The 18,439-nt window shown below is 32.0% G+C and overlaps 1 protein-coding gene across 1 annotated transcript in view; it reads right to left on the bottom strand.

Moving 5' to 3' along the window:
• Positions 1-4,272: 4,272 nt before the first annotated feature.
• Positions 4,273-18,439, bottom strand: part of rdo (leucine-rich repeat domain-containing protein reduced ocelli) — a 400,748-nt gene continuing 386,581 nt past the window's right edge. Inside the window, exons 13-14 of the mRNA XM_075297349.1 lie at positions 14,484-14,615; positions 4,273-5,955 (exon numbers count right to left, since the gene is read on the bottom strand). Coding sequence (XP_075153464.1) covers positions 5,231-5,955; positions 14,484-14,615 — 857 coding nt within the window. The 3' untranslated portion in view covers positions 4,273-5,230. The remainder of the gene's footprint in view (positions 5,956-14,483; positions 14,616-18,439) is intronic.

An 18,439-nucleotide genomic window follows, 5' to 3' on the forward strand; every position in this document is an offset into this window, starting at 1 on the left:
AGAAAATAACATTTTAGTGACAAACATGTTACATGGTCACCATACAAAAAAAAATATTTTGCTCTTGAAACATGTTTGAGAATATCATATTCCTTCTCTGCGTGTGTCCAGGATATAAAAAACTTGAAAAATATTTTTAAAATTTATTTTTTTTTTGAAAAATTCTTTTGTAAAATTAATAATTTTTTTGGATTAACTTTCTAATAAAAAATAATTCCGAAAATATTTAAATTTTCACCTTACAAGTTCCATGTGTTATGGAATTTCCCGTAATCGATGCTTTAAATTGAAAACACGCTTAAATCGAAAGAATAAATATATTGGAATAAAACACTGAATTTAATATTGTTTTTATAAAATTAAAATTTTTTTTGGATTAAAATCTAGAATTTTTTGAATAAAAAAATCTACAATTCATTTATAAATAAAATATTTTGTTCGGATTAACTTTCTACTAAAAATAGTTCATAAAAATTAAAAATTTTCTTTTAGCAACAAGGATGGAAAATAATTTTTTTTAAGAATGCACAAAAAATTTATTTTTTGAGCCAAGTAGTACTTTTCACTAAATTGCAACAAAAATTCAATTGGAAGATTATTGTCATGAGCTCCTTTAGACTGAGTTTTAGAAAAAATAAAATTTTGTTTGTCAAATCCTTTATTTAAATTTTTAGTTGTATATCCGCTGACAAAGACTACCGCAGTATTGTAATCAATGTTGCTATAGTTTTTGACAAAATTTCATATTGAGATAAAATTTTGACAAAATTTCATAGTGAGATAAAATTTTGACAAAATTTTCTATAGAAATAAAATGTTGACAAAATTTTCTATAGAAATAAAATTTTGACAAAATTTTCTATAGAAATAAAATGTTGACAAAATTTTCTATTGGGATACAATTTTGACAAATTTCCTATAGAAATAATAATAAAATTTTTTTCTAGAAATAAATTGTTGACAAAAACTAAAATACAATTTTGACAAAATTTTGTATAGAAATAAAATTTTGACAAAATTTTCTAATTTTGACAAATTTCCTACAGAAATAAAATTTTCTATTGAAATAACATTTTGACAAATTTCCTATAGCAATAAAATTTTGCCAAAATTTTCTGCAATAAAATTTTGCCAAAACTTTCTACAGAAATAAAATGTTGACAAAATTTTCTATAGAAATAAAATTTTGAGAAAATTTTCTATTGGGATAAAATTGTGACAAAATTTCCAAAAAAAACTTGACGAAATTTTCTATAGAAATAAAATTTCGCGAAAATTTTCTATACAAATAAAATGTTGACAAAATTTTCTATAGAAATAAAATGTTGAAAAAATTTTCTATACCAATAAATTGTTGACAAAAACTAAAATAAAATTTTGACCAAATTTAAATAAAAAAATTGACAAAACTTTCTATAGAAATGAAATGGTGACAAAATTTTCTATAGAAATAAAATTTTGTGAAAGATTTCTATTGAGATAAAATTGTGACACAATTTCCTATTGAGATAAAATTTTCACAAAATTTCCAGAAAAAAATTGACGAAATTTTCTATAGAAATAAAACTTTGCTAAAATTTTCTATAGAAATACAATGTTGACAAAATTTTCTATAGAAATAAAATTTTGACAAACTTCCTATAGAAATAAAATTTTGACAAATTTTTCTATAGAAGTAAAATTTTGCTAAAATTTTCTATAGAAATAAAATGTTGACAAAATTTTCTATACAAATAAATTGTTGACAAAAACTACAATAAAATTTTAACAAAGTTAAAAAAATGACAAACTTTTCTCTAGAAAGAAAATTTTGACAAAATTTTCTGTAAAGATAAAAATTTTACAAATTTCCTACAAATATAAAATTTGGACAAAAGTTTTTTATAGAAATAACATTTTGACAAATTTCCTATAGAAATACAATTTTGCCAAAATTTTCTATAGAAATAAAATGTTGACAAAATTTTCAATAGTAATAAAATTTTGAGAAAATTTTCTATTGAGATAAAATGGTGGCAAAATTTCCTATTGGGACAAAATTTTCACAAAATTTCAAAAAAAATTGACAAAATTTTCTATAGAAATAAAATTTTGACAAAATTTTCTATACAGATAAAATGTGGACAAAATTTTCTATAGAAATAAAATTTTGCTAAAATTTTCTATAGAAAGAAAATTCCGCCAAAATAAAAATAAAATTTTGACAAAATTGTTAATAGAAATAAAATTTTTTATACAAATAAATTTTAGCAAAAACTAAAATAAAATTTTGACAAAATTTTTCAAAGAAAAAAAATTTTGGCAAGATTTTCTATAAGAAAAAAAATTGACACAATTTTCAATAGAAATAAAATGTTGACAAAATTTTCTATAAAATAAAATTTTTGTTTGTTTTTTATTGAAGGTTTGTACTTCAATCATATTTGTTGTTTTGATCTCAGCTTTAAAACCATTGTGTTGACTAAACTACAAGAGCAGCTTAACCAACAGAGGAAAAGAATGTTAGTCAAATTTATTTGGGCAAAGCCCTATAGACTGCAAGATGGTTGGATGGACGCACGTTTCGGAATTACCGCATTCCTCATCAGCATCCTCTACTTGCAGCAAAACTATCAACCAATTATCAGAATAGTTCAAGTGTGGCTTACCATGGGTTTAGTGAACTGTCTGAATTTATTCTGATAATTGGTTGATAGTTTTGCTTCAAGTAGAGGATGCTGATGAGGAAAGTGGCAATTCCGAAACGTGCGTCCATCCAACCATCTTGCAGTCTATAGGGCTTTGCCCAAATAAATTTGACTAACATTCTTTTCCTCTGTTGGTTAAGCTGCTCTTGTAGTTTAGTCAACACAATGGTTTTAAAGCTGAGATCACAACAACAAATATGATATAAAATTTTCACAAAATTTTCTAAAGAGATACAATTTTGACAAATTTCCTATAGAAATAATATTTTGACAAATTTTTCTATAGAAGTAAAATTTTGCCATAATTTTCAATAGCAATAAATTTTGCCATAATTTTCTATAGAAGTAAAATGTAGAAATAAATTTTTGACAAAAACTAAAATAAAATTTTGACAAAATTTTCTAAAAGAAAAAAACATTGACAAAATTTTGTATAGAAATAAAAATTTGAAAAAAATTTCTTATTTTGACAAATTTCCTACAGAAGTAAAATTTTGACTAAATTTTCTAAAGAAATAACATTTTGACAAATTTCCTATAGCAATAAAATTTTGCAAAGTTTTCTATAGAAATAAAATGTTGACAAAATTTTCTATAGAAATAAAATTTTGAGAAAATTTTCTATTGAGATAAAATTGTGGCAAAATTTCCTTTTGAGATAAAATTTTCACAAAATTTCAAAAAAAAAAAAAAATTGACGAAATTTTCTATAGAAATAAAATTTTGACGAAATTTTCTATAGAAATAAAATTTTGACAAAATTTTCTATAGGGATACAATTTTGACAAAATTTTCTATAGAGATAACATTTTTAACAAATTTCCTATAGAGATAAATTTTTGACAAAATTTTCTATAGAGATAAAATGTTGACAAAATTTTCTATTGAAATAAAATGGTGACAAATTTTTCTATAGAAATAACATTTTGACATATTTCCTATAGCAATAAAATTTTGCGAAAATTTTCTATAGAAATAAAATGTTGACAAAATTTCCTATAAATGTTGACAAAATTTTCTATAGAAATAAATTGTTGACAAAAACTATAATAAAATTTTGACAAAATTTTCTAAAAGAAAAAAAATTTTGACAAAATTTTCTGTGGAAATGAATTTTTGAGAAAACTTTCTATTGAAACTTTTGAGAAAATGTTCTATTGATTAAAATTTTGACACATTTCTAATAGCAATAAAATTGTGATAAAATTTCCAAAAAAAAAATTGACAACATTTTCTATAGAAATAAAATTTTGACAAAATTTTAATAGAGATAAAATTTTGACAAATGTCTAATAGAAATAAAATTTTGCTAAAATTTTCTATAGAAATACAATTTTGCCAACATTTTCTATAGAAATAAAATGTTGACAAAATTTTCTATAGAAATAAAACGTTGAAAAAATTTTCTATACAAATAAACTGTTGACAAAAACTTAAAAAAAAATTTTGACAAAATTTTCTAAAAGAAAAAAAATTTAATTAAATTTTCTGTAGAAATAAAACTTTGACAAAACATTTTGAAGAAATAAATTTTTGATAAAATTTTTTGAGTGTTGTTGGTAAGATTTTCTCCAAATGTTGGTGGATTATTTTTGTCTCAAGTTTGGACCTTGACTGTTATGGTTCGCATTATTTTAGTACGTGATCGATATTTTCTTATCTAGAAGGTGTTCGTGGGGAAGCGTAATAAAGAATTGAATGCTTTTTTTTCGACTAAAACGATCTTGAAATTCAATAAAATCGTGTTTTTGACTATGGCTTTTGCAAAATCGAGATTTTCATCCCGCATGAACTTGTCTGTTTTGCCAAATTAGCAAAAGACTTTTTCAAAATATAAAAATATTTTGTCAAAACTATTGTACTATAAATCTGATATCGGCTCAAAAATGTCAACACAAGAGGTACTAAATTATTCGCAGAGGTACTCAGGGTAAGAAAGTATTGAAAAAAATTCTATAGTACTGCATTTTCCATCCCTGCTTCACAAGTCCCAAGTGTCATGGAATTTCCCATAGAATAATAGATGCCTTAAATGGGAAATAATATTTTATACAAAAATAATTGCATAAAACACTGAATTTTTTTATCATTTACCATATATCGAAAATAGAAACTTTTGTTTGTAGACTAAAGCTGTTTTACAATTAATGAATCGGATATAAATGTGTGTGTGTGTGTGGATGGCTGTGTGAATTTAATTTTCTTATATACACCTGCTTCTCTAGGGTAGGCAGTATTAAATACGATATTATAGTTACTTTGTACATGTGAAACTAATTCGATCTCTACGATAGACTACAATGGAAGATTACAAAAAAACGAATTTCTTCCCACAGGGAGCACAAGGATTAAGACCACCAACTACAGCCTCAAAGGTGGTGTTAGTGTTGTTGGTAGATCTACGTGTATGTAGTCTTTGTTTGCTGCTGCTGCTGCTGGTGGTGGTGTTGGTTGTAGTGTTGCGTTGTGTGATAGTCACTGTTTAAATGCGATGTCATTGGCATTGTTCTCACCGTATTCGAATGGCCCATAATAGCCTGGGGTCAGTTAACACTGACCAATGGTTCAAGTGTGGTTAAATGCAACAATTGTTGCTGATGTTGCTGCTGTTGGTGTTGTTGGTGTCCTGCTGTTAGCATTGTCGTTGTTGTAGGCGAAACTGATTGTGGCGCTGGTGGTGGTGGTAATACCACCACTATGGCCTCAGGCGGCATTGTGGTATGATTGTGATGGTGGTGTACTGGTGTCAAAGGCGTACCACTGAGCATTGTGGATGCTGTTCCAGCGGATGGTGCCCCCGGTGGTATAACTGTGGCCGCGGCAGCCACTGCGGCTCTTGCTGTGGTACTGCCACAGTTAAGAGGCGATGCTAAATATCTTAAATATAAGCTGCTGCTACAACTTGATGTATCTTTTGTTGCTGACGATGCTGTGCCCAGGCCTACTGCAGTTGCTGCTGCTGCCGAGGTTTTACTTACGCCCGCATTTCCCGATAATTGTGGCCCCACCATAAGCTCATCAATGGTACATACGCGATCGTCTATGGGAAATTTGAAATTTATTTCATTTGCCTGTGCTTCAACATTATCACCATCATTTTTATTGGGATTTAGTGGTTCCATGGATTCGAACCCATTGCTATTGGCATTCAATGAAGATTTCTTAGTGCTGCCATTTGTGGGTGAGGCAGCTGCCGACCCATTGCTATGGGGTGTTAATGTAGTGGTTGTAGTTGTTTCCATATTCTTTTCCAAACATTTATCTTCACCTAAAGGTATGTGGCATGGAAGAGAATGGAAAAGAAGAAGAAGATGTAAAAGAAATGAAAGTGAATTACCAAGGGCTACCAAATTTACGATGTCTTGTAGCAATGACCACAGATAACATAAAAAAGCTCATTTTCGATTTATTCGCTTTTGGTAAAAGATGTTTTTTGGGAATAATAAACTTGTATTGAAATATCAAATAAATTTCTTTGGGGGACTATAACGAGTATTCAATGGAGCGAAAGGAAGACTTGTAAGCTGCAAGAGCATATTTTTAATTTGTTTAAGGATTTCAATATTTTATTTGTTGATATTAACAAAATAGTTTTTTTTAAGAAATATACAACCAAATTTTCTGAAGAAAAAACAAAAAATAAATAAATAAAGAGAAACCCATTTAGAGATAAATCCAAAATTTAATTTGGAATGAAGTCAGACCTTTACTTTATTTTATTTCGAAAGCTACTATTAAGGCTGTTTGTGAGTGAGGGAGGATTCCTTTGTTGTTATTTTTTTAAAGAAACTGCACACCATCTTTAAAGATTATGTGAATGGAAGTTCTTCTAAAGGCACGAATTTAACAGCACTTCCAAAAATGTCCCCCAAAGGTCTTCTTCATTTTAACTACACAGGAAGTTCTTTTAATTCAATAATGTATAACTCTCCTTTTTTATACCCCCCACCATAGGATGGGGGTATATTAAATTTGTCATTCCGTTTGTAACACATCGAAATATTGCTCTAAGACTCCATAAAGTATATATACCCAGCAAAAAAAAAATGGAAGTTGTTCCACAAACATTTCTTTTAAAGCCCATCCCAGAATCCCCCATCGAGTTTTTCCAACTTCCGATGCAGTCCTTTTGGACAAGTCCACAAACATTTCTTCTAAAGATCATCGTGGGATCCCCCAATCATTTTTTTCCACTTCCAATGTAGTCCTTTTGGACAAGTACACAAACATTTCTTCTAAAGTGCATCTTGGGATCCCCCAATGATTTTTTTCTACTTCCATTGCAGTTCTTGTGGACAAGTATTAGAAAGAACGCAATCAGGCTATTTTACGTGCAAATTTTGGACAATTAAATTTTACAAAATAATAGAAAACTAAAAAAGTAAAAAAATAATAATAAAAAAAAAATAAATTCTATCCCCGCTGGGATTTGAACCTGTGCCGTTTGACTTTTTCGCTTCCATGGAAGTTCTTTTGAGAAGGTTTTGCAAATTACGAGAATTTTTAATTTCTTTTTTTTTGATTTTTAATGGAAAAAATATATTTATACAAAAATATATCCCGAAAATAAAAAAATCAAAATGATTTTAGAAAATTTTTAATAAAAAAAATTGCCGCTGGTGAGATTTGAACTTGCGTTTCTTATTTTTTTCGTTCATACTAATAAAGAACATCTCGAGAAGCAATTAGAATGTTATTCCTTGGTGTCGTATTACGATCATATCACAAACATTTGAATTGACCTTTCGACGCTTTATGTTCAATGGCGTTTGTGGCTGAGTGTGCTAAGGCGTTCTGTTATGGTGCCAGCAAACCCAGGTTCAATCCCTGGTCGGAGCGAAAAAGTTTCTCAAATTGTAAAAATTAGATAATAGGAAAATATTAGTGTAATAAAACATATGGATAAAAGAAAAAGTGAAATTGGTTGAAAAAAAATTTTTTTTTCCTTTTTAAATTTCTTCACTCAAATTAACTTCCAGGGCACAACTTCTAAAGCAATGCAAAGGATCAAAAAAGGGAGTACTTCCGTCCTATGACAAGCCCATGTAAAATTCATTGGAGATGATCCAAGTTTGCACTACCTCCGGATCACAGATTGGGGATCCAAACTACTTTTTTGGAAGCTCTTTTTTTGCTGGGTAGTTATTCTGGGTCGTGGTGAAATTCTGAGTCGATCTGAGCATGTCCGTCCGTCCGTCTGTTGAAATCACGCTAACTTCCGAACGAAAAAAGCAATCGCCTTGAAACTTGGCACAAGTACTTGTTATTGACGTAGGTCGGATGGCAAATGGGCTATATCGGTCCACTTTTACGTATAGCCCCCATATAAACGGACCCCCAAATTTGGCTTGCGGACCCTCTAAGAGAAGCAAATTTCATCCGATCTGGCTGAAATTTGGTACATGGTGTTAGTATATGGTCTCTAATGACCATGCCAAAATTGGTCCACATCGGTGCATAATTATATATAGCCCCCATATAAACCGATCACCAGATTTGTCCTCCGAAGTCTCTTGGAAGACCCAGATTCAGTTGAAATTTGGTACGTGGTGTTAATATATGGGCTCAAACACCCATGCAAAAATTGATCGAAATCGGTCCATAATTATATATAGCTTCCATATAATCCGATCCCCAGGTTTGACCTCCGATGCGTTGTGGAGAAGCAAAATTCATCCGATTCGGTTAAAATTTGGTACGTGATGTTAGTATATGGTATCCAACAACCATGCATGAATTGGTTCATATCAGTCCATAATTATATATAGCCCCCATATAAACTGATACCCAGATTTGACCTCCGGTGCCTCATCCGATCTGGTTGAAATTTGGTACGTGGTGGTAGTATAACAGGTTGGCTGATAAGTCTCCGGTCTGACACATAGATGGCGTCGCTAGTATTAAATGCATATTATGTTTATATAGTACCAACCTTCAAATGATTCGTGTCAAAATTTGACGTCTGTAAGTCAATTAGTTTGTGAGATAGAGCGTCTTTTGTGAAGCAACTTTTGTTATTGTGAAAAAATTAAAAAAAAACAGGAATTTCGTGTTTTGATAAAATACTGATTTCTGAAGGTAAAAAATACGGTGGAAGCAAGAACTAGGCTTGATAATGAGTTTTCGGACTCTGCCCCAGGGAAATCAACAATAATTGATTGGTATGCAAAATTTAAGCGTGGTGAAATGAGCACACAGGACGGTGAACGCAGTGGATGCCCGAAAGAGGTGGTTACCGACGAAACCATCAAAAAAATCCACAAAATGATTTTGAATGACCGTAAAGTGAAGTTGATCGAGATATTTAGCAGAGGCCTTAAATATATCAAAGGAACGGGTTGGTCATATCATTCATCAATATTTGGATATGCGGAAGCTCTGTGCAATATGGGTGCCGCGCGAGCTCACATTAGACCAAAAACCACAACGTGTTGATGATTCTGAGCGGTGTTTGCAGCTATTAACTCGGAATACACCCGAGTTTTTCCGTCGATATGTGCCAATGGATGAAACATGGCTCCATCACTGCACTCCTGAGTCCAATCGACAGTCGGCTGAGTGGACAGCGACCGGTGAACCGTCTCCGAAGCGTGGAAAGACTCAAAAGTCCGCTGGCAAAGTAATGACCTCTGTTTTTTGGGATGCGCATGGAATAATTTTTATCGATTATCTTGAGAAGGGAAAAACCATCAACAGTGACTATTATGTGGCGTTATTGGAGCATTTGAAGGTCGAAATCGCGTCAAAACGGCCCCATATGAAGAAGAAAAAAGTGTTGTTCCCCCAAAACAACGCACCGTGCCACAAGCCATTGAGAACGATAGCAAAAATTCATGAATTGGGCTTCGAATTGCTTCCCCAGCCACCGTATTCTCCAGATCTGGCCCCCAGCGACTTTTTCCTGTTCTCAGACGTCAAAAGAATGCTCGCAGGGAAAAAAAATTGGCTGCAATGAAGAGGTGATCGCCGAAACTGAGGCCTATTTTGAGGCAAAACCGAAGGAGTACTACCAAAATGGTATCAACAAATTGGAAGGCCGTTATAATAGTTGTATCGCTCTTGAAGGGAACTATGTTGAATAATAAAAACGAATTTTGACAAAAAAATGTGTTTTTCTTTGTTAGACCGGGGATTTATCACTCAACCTGTTATGAGATTTAACAACCATGCCAAAAGTGGTCCATATCAGTCCATAATAATATATAGCCCCCATATAAACCGATCCAGAGATCTGGTTTTGGAACCTCTTGGAGGAGCAAATTTCATCCGACTCAGTTGAAATTTGGTACATTGTGCTAGTATATGGCCGTTAACAACCATGCCTAACTAGGTCCATATCGGTCTATAGTTATATATAGCCCTCAGATAAATCGATCCCCAATCACACAAAAATTGGTCCACATCAAGTTCATAATTGTATATGGCCCCCATATAAGCGACCCCCATACTTCAGTTCTGGCTTCAATTTTGAAATTTGGTATGTGGTGTTAGTATATGGTCTCTAATCACAATTGCCACTCGAGTCAAAAATAATTTTCCAAAATTTTATTGCCATAGAAAATTTATTTAAAATATTATGTTAGGTTAGGTGGCAGCCCGATGTATCAGGCTCACTTAGACTATTCAGTCCATTGTGATACCACATTGGTGAACTTCTCTCTTGTCACTGAGTGCTGCCCGATTCCATGTTAAGCTCAATGACAAGGGACCTCCTTTTTATAGCCGAGTCCGAACGGCGTTCCAAATTGCACTGAAACCACATTGAGAAGCTTTGAAACTCTCAGAAATGTCACCAGCATTACTGAGGTAGGATAATCCACCGCTGAAAAACTTTTTGGTGTTCGGTCAAAGCAGGAATCGAACCCACGACCTTATAGTGAAACCACTTAGAGAAGCTTTGAAACCCTCAGAAATGTCACCAGCATTACTGAGGTGGGATAATCCACCGCTGAAAAAATTTTTGGTGTTCGGTCGAAGCAGGAATCGAACCCACGACCGTGTGTAGCGGGCATGCTAACCATTGCACCACGTTGGCTCCCAAAATAGTCAAAATGTTATATTTCTATAGAAAATTTTGTCAAAATTTTATTTCTATAAAAAATTTTGTCAACATATATATCTTCTATAAAAAATTTTGTCAAAATTTTATTTCTATAGAAAATTTTGTCAAAATTTTATTTCTATAGAAAATTTTGTCAGAATTTTATTTCTGTAGAAAGTTTTGTCAAAATGTTATTTCTATAGAAAATTTATGAAGCATTTCATAGTCGGAGAGGAATATTTTGCAAAATCTTCCAAAACATCAAGAATTTATCAATTTGCCAAACAGTAAAAAATCTGCCATTTTTGGTAGACTCGTGTTCATAATTGTATATAGCCTTCATATAAAGCGATCCCCATATTTCAACTCTCACTCTATAATTACTGCACAAAAGTTCATTTCGGTTCGTAATTATTTCTTCCCTATATATACCGGTCAAGAACTGAATATATATGTATTTAATAGACCTTTCTTTTGTCTACTATATATCCCGCATGGACTAACTTATAATTTAGAAAATGATATTAAGAAGTTTTAAGATGTTTTAAGATTTAATTGTGGATGACCGTCTTTAGTAGAAGTTTCTACGCAATCCATGGTGGAGGGTGCATAAGATTCGGCCTGGCCGATCTTACGGCCGTATATACTTGTTTGTTTTTTGGTACATTTTGTTTGATAACAGAATCAAACAGTCTATACAATGAACGGAATATTTATACCCTGCGCCACACTGTGGAACAGGGTATTATAAGTTAGTGCATATGTTTGCAATACCCAGAAGGAGACGAGATAGACACATGGTGCCTTTGGCAAAAATGCTCAGGGTGGGCTCTTGAGTCGATGTAGCGATGTCCGTCTGTCCGTGAACACAGTTTTGTAATCAAAGTCTAGGTCGCAGTATTAGTCCAATCTACTTCAAATTTGGCACCAGTATGTGCTTTGGCTCAGAATGGACCCCTATTGATTTAGGAAGAAATCGGTTCAGATTTAGATATAGCTCCCATATGGACTTATATAGCCCCAGAAGCCAGAGTTTTACCCTAATTTGCTTAAAAATTTGCACAAGACGAACAAATGGTACTATAGTCAAGTGTGCCAAATTTGATTGAAATCGGTTCAGATTTAGATATAGCTCCCATATATAACTTTCGCCCGATATGGACTAATACGGTCCCAGAAGCCAGAGTTTTACCCCAATTTGGTTGAAATTTTGCACAGGGAGTAGAATTAGCATTATAGCTATGCGTAGCAAATTTGGTTGAAATCGGTTCAGATTTAGATATAGCTCCAATATATAGCTTTCGGCCGATTTACACTCATATGACCACAGAGTCCAATTTTCTGCTCCGATTTAGTTGAAATTTTGCGCAGGGAGTAGAATTAGCATTGTAGCTATGCGTGCCAAATTTGGTTGAAATCGGTTCAGATTTAGATATAGCTCCAATATATAGCTTTCGGCCGATTTACACTCATATGACCACAGAGGCCAATTTTTTGTTCCAATTTAATTGAAATTTTGCACAGGGAGTAGAATTAGCATTGTAGCTATGTGTGCCCAATTTGGTTGAAATCGGTTCAGATTTAGATATATCTACCATATATAGCTTTCGCCCGATTTACACTCATATGACCACAAAGGCCAATTTTTAACTCCGATTTAGTTTAAATTTTGCACAGGGAGTAGAATTAGCATTGTTGCTATGCGTGCCAAATTTGGTTGAAATCGGTTCAGATTTAGATATAGCTCCCATATATGTATGTTTTTCTGATTTCGACAAAAATGGTCAGAATACTAACATTTTCCTTGTAAAATCGCCACTGCTTAGTCGAAAAGTTGTAAAATTGACTATAATTTTCCTAAATTTCTAATACATATATATCGAGCGATAAATCATAAATAAACGTATGCGAAGTTTGCTTAAAATATCTTCAAATTTAAATATTTCCCATATTTTTTTACTAACATTGTATTACACCCTAGTGCATTAGCCGACTTAAATTTTGAGTCTATAGATTTTGTAGAAGTCTATCAAATTCTGTCCAGATCGAGTGATATTTAAATGTATGTATTTGGGACAAACCTTTATATATAGCCCCCAACACATTCGACGGATGTGATATGGTATCGAAAATTTAGATCTACAAAGTGGTGCAGGGTATAATATAGTCGGCCCCGCCCGACTTTAGACTTTCCTTACTTGTTTTTTATTTGTACCTATATCAGGCGGACGGAGACCAAGGACTAAACCGACTCAGGAGTTGGTTCTGAGTCGATCGGTATATATTTTCGCAGATACCCGGAGAACTATGTGGTTTAGGGTGATGTGCCAATACTTATGTGCGGCACTGTATATACTTTATGAGGTCTTAGAGCAATATTTCAATGTGTTACTAACGGTATGACAAAGTTAATATACCCCCCATCCTATGGTGGAGGGTATTGAAAATTCATATTTATATTCCATTTAATGCTACTTGCCAATGCAATAACTTTTTTTAGGACATTAGCTTCAATAAAGTTTACCTCTTTTACTGTCAGTAAATTTCAAACGCACATTAATTATTTTAACAGACACTATCAAGTACCACTAACAAACCATAGTATTTTCTGAAATATGACAACAACAAAATATTATCTTACTATGTTAGTTCGTTTTTGCACAAAGTCCTTTTTTAATTGTCAGACATAATCAGGCTTTCTTCTTTTCATACACCTTATGAGAAATCGCATAGCTCTCAAAAAGAAATAAGTTCACCAAAAATACTGAGCACTAGAAGAAATAAAGTTTGACTTTCAAAAACACAAAAAAAGTTATTCCTTACACTTTGGGAACAGTTTTAAGTATCATTAAAAAGTAAGAAAATATATGTTTGATGGTATTTGTTCTGTTGATTTCTGAAATGTTAGTGGTTTGTGGGGAGGGAGGGTGGTTAGACTTAAGTTTGCAGTAAAAATCACACCAAAATATAAAGAGCGGTGGCAAATGCTTCAAATTATACTGCTACACTTTTCCCGACAAAGGGAAAGGGGATCACACTTTCGAAGCTGTGCCAAACTGATTTGCTTTTTCTGTGAATTGATTGGTTGTTTGCACCAACTGTTCTACTACTAGAGAACCCAGACAAAGTTTACATTTTGTGATTGAGAAAAAAAAAACGAAAATTTATTTCACATTTTTTTCTACTCAGTAAGCAAGTCCCTTTGTAACTGGGTCAAAGAGTATTATAACAAATTTGTATTATTGCCAATTTAATTTATACCGCAGTTGTTAAAATATTTGTTTTTCGACAATCCCCCAGTAAGTTTTGAATATTCTTCAGTAAAAGCAAACAAACCGCAAACATTAAAGTTTTCATTTGCAAATGGTGTTTTGTAAAAAAAAAAAAAAATACTATGGTATGGAATATTTAAAGCATTTTTATTAGATTGCTGATAAATTGAGTGAGTTGGTGAAGTGAATGAGAAAATAAATTTAAGAAAATTATTAAAAATAATTCTTATATTTATATAAATATTTATATATAAAGAATATTTATTGGTTTGTTAATAAAGATCAAGTTAATTTAGTATAAGCTCAAGTGTCTTCTTCGGAATTCTTATGCCTTTAGCAAATACGAAATTTTTTGTCAAAGTCAAAAAAACAAAAAACTATACTCTTCCTCAATTTTTTTCTTAATTTCTTCCATAATTTCCCTGTATCTTAAACCATATTAAGTTTCATTTAATTTTTTCCGTTTATAGTTTTATAACTTACTTCCGTTAAGATGATCCTCTCGTGTATAATAGCGGGCACGATTCCTTGAAAAGCATATTGCCACAGAGATTATGATGATGGCAACTAAGACAAATATGACACCACCCAACACGGCGAGAGTGTTAAGGCCACCTAAAACAACAAAGAAATCTATAAGAAAAAAATTTTAAATTTCAAACACAGTAAACAAAGAAGAGAAAAACTATAAATAAAAAATTTAAGGCATTCATTTACCTAAAAAAAATAATATTTTTTAACATTAGGAATTTTTATTAGTTTATACAGAAAAAAGTCACAATATTTTACCTAAAAAAATAATATTTTTTAACATAAAAAATTTTTATTATTTTACATAGAAAGTCAACAATATTTTATTCAATTAACATTTTAATTCAATTTTCAATTTAATTCAATTAACATTTTAATTGAGTATGGATAAATTTTCGTTTAACCCTCTGTATCATAGTGTAGACTGTAGGCAACATACCGTTCGAATGCCTCAAAATTAATAGAAATAACTTCTTTAGCTCAATCACGCACTGTATCCCGTGGTTTACATACTGAGCTAATAAACTTGTAAAAACAGAACAATTAGGTGGCACTACTTGCTGGAAATTGACACTTCTTTATTGACTATTGGTATTTACGAAAAAGTGCCGGTTTGCTGTGACTTCAAAAAATAATAAAAAATTGTTGTGCTTGTGTTTTGTGTGTAATCTTGATAAATTGGAGAGGTAAGTGTTTGAGCTCTATTGTAGAATGTTCTTTTTGAACAATTTTTACGTTTTTTTTTTTGTTTTTGGTGGCAAATAATGTTTGGCAACACACCCAATTTGTGGGAGTTTATCTTCAAATAATAAAAATAAATGAAAATTAAAAATACGTGTATTTTATTTTTTTGTTATCATTTCCAATACGAAAAATCATACAAATCGGAGTTCATGAGTGATAGAGGGTTAAGACATTAATTGATTCTATAATTCTTCAAGAAAAAAAAATCAATCACGACGAAAAAAATAATTTTTGTTTTTCAACCAAGAAATTAATTGATCAATAATAATATTTTATTAAAACGTGTTCAATCAGCCCATTTAAAAATAAATGGATCCAATTAAAAAATTAAATGACACGATAATTTTTATACCCTCCACCATAGGATGGGGGGTATATTAACTTTGTCATTCCGTTTGTAACACATCGAAATATTGCTCTAAGACCCCATAAAGTATATATATTCTGGGTCGTGGTGAAATTCTGAGTCGATCTGAGCATGTCCGTCCGTCTGTTGAAATCACGCTAACTTCCGAACGAAACAAGCTATCGACTTGAAACTTTGCACAAGTAGTTGTTATTGATGTAGGTCGGATGGTGTTGCAAATGGGCCATATCGGTGCACTTTTACGAATAGCCCCCATATAAACGGACCCCCAAATTTGGCTTGCGAGGCCTCTAAGAGAAGCAAATTTCATCCGATCTGGCTGAAATTTGGTACATGGTGTTAGTATATGGTCTTTAACAACCATGCAAAAATTGGTGCACATCGGTCTATAATTATATATAGCCCCCATATAAACCGATCCCCCGATTTGGTTTGTGAGGCCTCTAAGAGAAGCAAATTTCATCCGATCCGGCTGAAATTTGGTACATGAGGTTAGTATATGGTCTCTAATAACCGTGCAAAAATTGGTGCACATCGGTTCATAATTGTATATAGCCCCCATCCGATCCGGCTGAAATTTGGTATATGGCATAAGTATATGGTCTCTAACAACCATGCAAAAATTGGTTCACATCGGTCCATAATTATATATAGCCCCCATATAAACCGATCCCCCGATTTGGCTTGCGAGGCCTCTAAGAGAAGCAAATTTCATCCGATCGGTCCATAATTATATATAGCCCCCATATAAATCGATCCCCCGATTTGGCTTGCGAGGCCTCTACGAGAAGCAAATTTCATCCGATCCGGCTGAAATTTGGTACATGGCGTTAGTATATGGTCTCTAACAACCATGCAAAAATTGGTCCACATCGGTCCATAATTATATATAGCCCCCATATAAACCGATCCCCCGATTTGGCTTGCGAGACCTCTAAGAGAATCAAATTTCATCCGATCCGGCTGAAATTTGGTACATGGTGTTAGTATATAGTCTCTAATCACCATGCAAAAGTTGGTCCACATCGGTCCATAATTATATATAGCCCCCATATAAACCGATCACCAGATTTGACCTCCGAAGCCTCTTGGAAGACCAAAATTCATCTGATTCAGTTGAAATTTGGTACGTGGTGTTTATATATGGGCTCAAAAACCCATGCAAAAATTGGTCGAAATCGGTCAATAATTATATATAGGCCCCATATAAACTGATCCCCAGATTTGACCTCCGGAGCCCCTTGGAAGAGCAAAATTCATCCGATTCGGTTGAAATTTTGTACGTGATGTTAGTATATGGTATCCAACAACCATGCAGGAATTGGTTCATATCAGACCATAATTATATATAGCCCCCATATAAGCCGATCCCCAGATTTGACCTCTGATGCCTTTTGGAGAAGCAAAATTCATTCGATCTGGTTGAAATTTTGTACGTGGTGGTAGTATATGATATTTAACAACCATGCCAGAAGTGGTCCATATCAGTCCATAATCATATATAGCCCCCATATAATCCGATCCCGAGATTTGGTTTTGGAGCCTCTTGGAGGAACAAATTTCATCCGAGTCAGCTGAAATTTGTGTATAGTTATATATAGTCCTCAGATAAATCGATCCCCAATCAGACAAAAATTGGTCCATATCAATAATTGTATATAGCCCCCATATAAGCGACCCCCTTATTTTAATTCTGGCTCCCTACATACCGTGCAAAAGTCCATATCGATTCGTAATTATTTGTAGACTTACCTAAACACACATTTTTTGTCTAAATGGACTAACTCGCAGATTAGAAAAAAGTTTCTACGCAATCCATGGTGGAGGGTACATAAGATTCGGCCTGGCCGAACTTACGGCCGTTTTAAGATACCTTGCCATCGGCAAGTGTTACCGCAACCCAAGTAATTCGATTGTGGATGACAGTCTTCAGTAGAAGTTTCTACGCAATCTATGGTGGAGGGTACATAAGCTTCGGCCTGGCCGAACTTACGGTCGTATATACTTGTTTGTTATTGATTTTTCTTAACAAAAAAATCTTTGAAATAATCAAATTTTTAATTGAATATTTTTCTAAAATATAATTAAAATGTTAATTGTATATTTTGAAAAAATTAATTGAAATTGTAGATGACTATTTTTTTAAATTTTATGTGAAAACATTTTAAATCATTTTTTGTGTTTTTACTTTTCTACACAGAAAAAAGAACAACAATATTTTTTCAGTTAATATTTTAATTAAATTAAGTAATTACAAAATTTTTCAATTTAAACTTAAATTGATTCAATTAATTTTTTTTACAAAAAAAGATAATAATTATTCACACAGAAAAAAATTCTTTGAATTAATCAAATTTTTAATTGAATATTTTTCTAAAATCTAATTTAAATATTAATTGCATATTTTGAAAAAATTAATTGAAATTGTGAATGAGTATTTTTTAAAATTTTGTGTGAAAAAATTTTAAATCTTTTTTTAGTTTTGTCTTTTCATTTTTCTACAGAAAACAAAACGAACAATATTTTTTCAGTTAACATTTTAATTAAATTAAGTAACTATAAAATTTTTCAATTTAAACTTTCAATTAAAAAAAAAATAATAATAATAATTCGCACAGAAAAAAATATTTTTTGTTTTTCAACCACGAAATTAATGGATCTATAATAATAATATAATAACCTAACCTTAACCTAACCTAAGATTTTGTGTGAAAAAATGTTAAATCTTTGTTTAGTTTTGTCTTTTCATTTTTCTGCAGAAAAAAGAACAACAATATTTTTTCAGTTAACATTTTAA

The sequence above is a fragment of the Haematobia irritans genome, chromosome 2 (assembly GCF_050003625.1).
Source record: "Haematobia irritans isolate KBUSLIRL chromosome 2, ASM5000362v1, whole genome shotgun sequence".
Lineage (NCBI taxonomy): Eukaryota > Metazoa > Arthropoda > Insecta > Diptera > Muscidae > Haematobia > Haematobia irritans.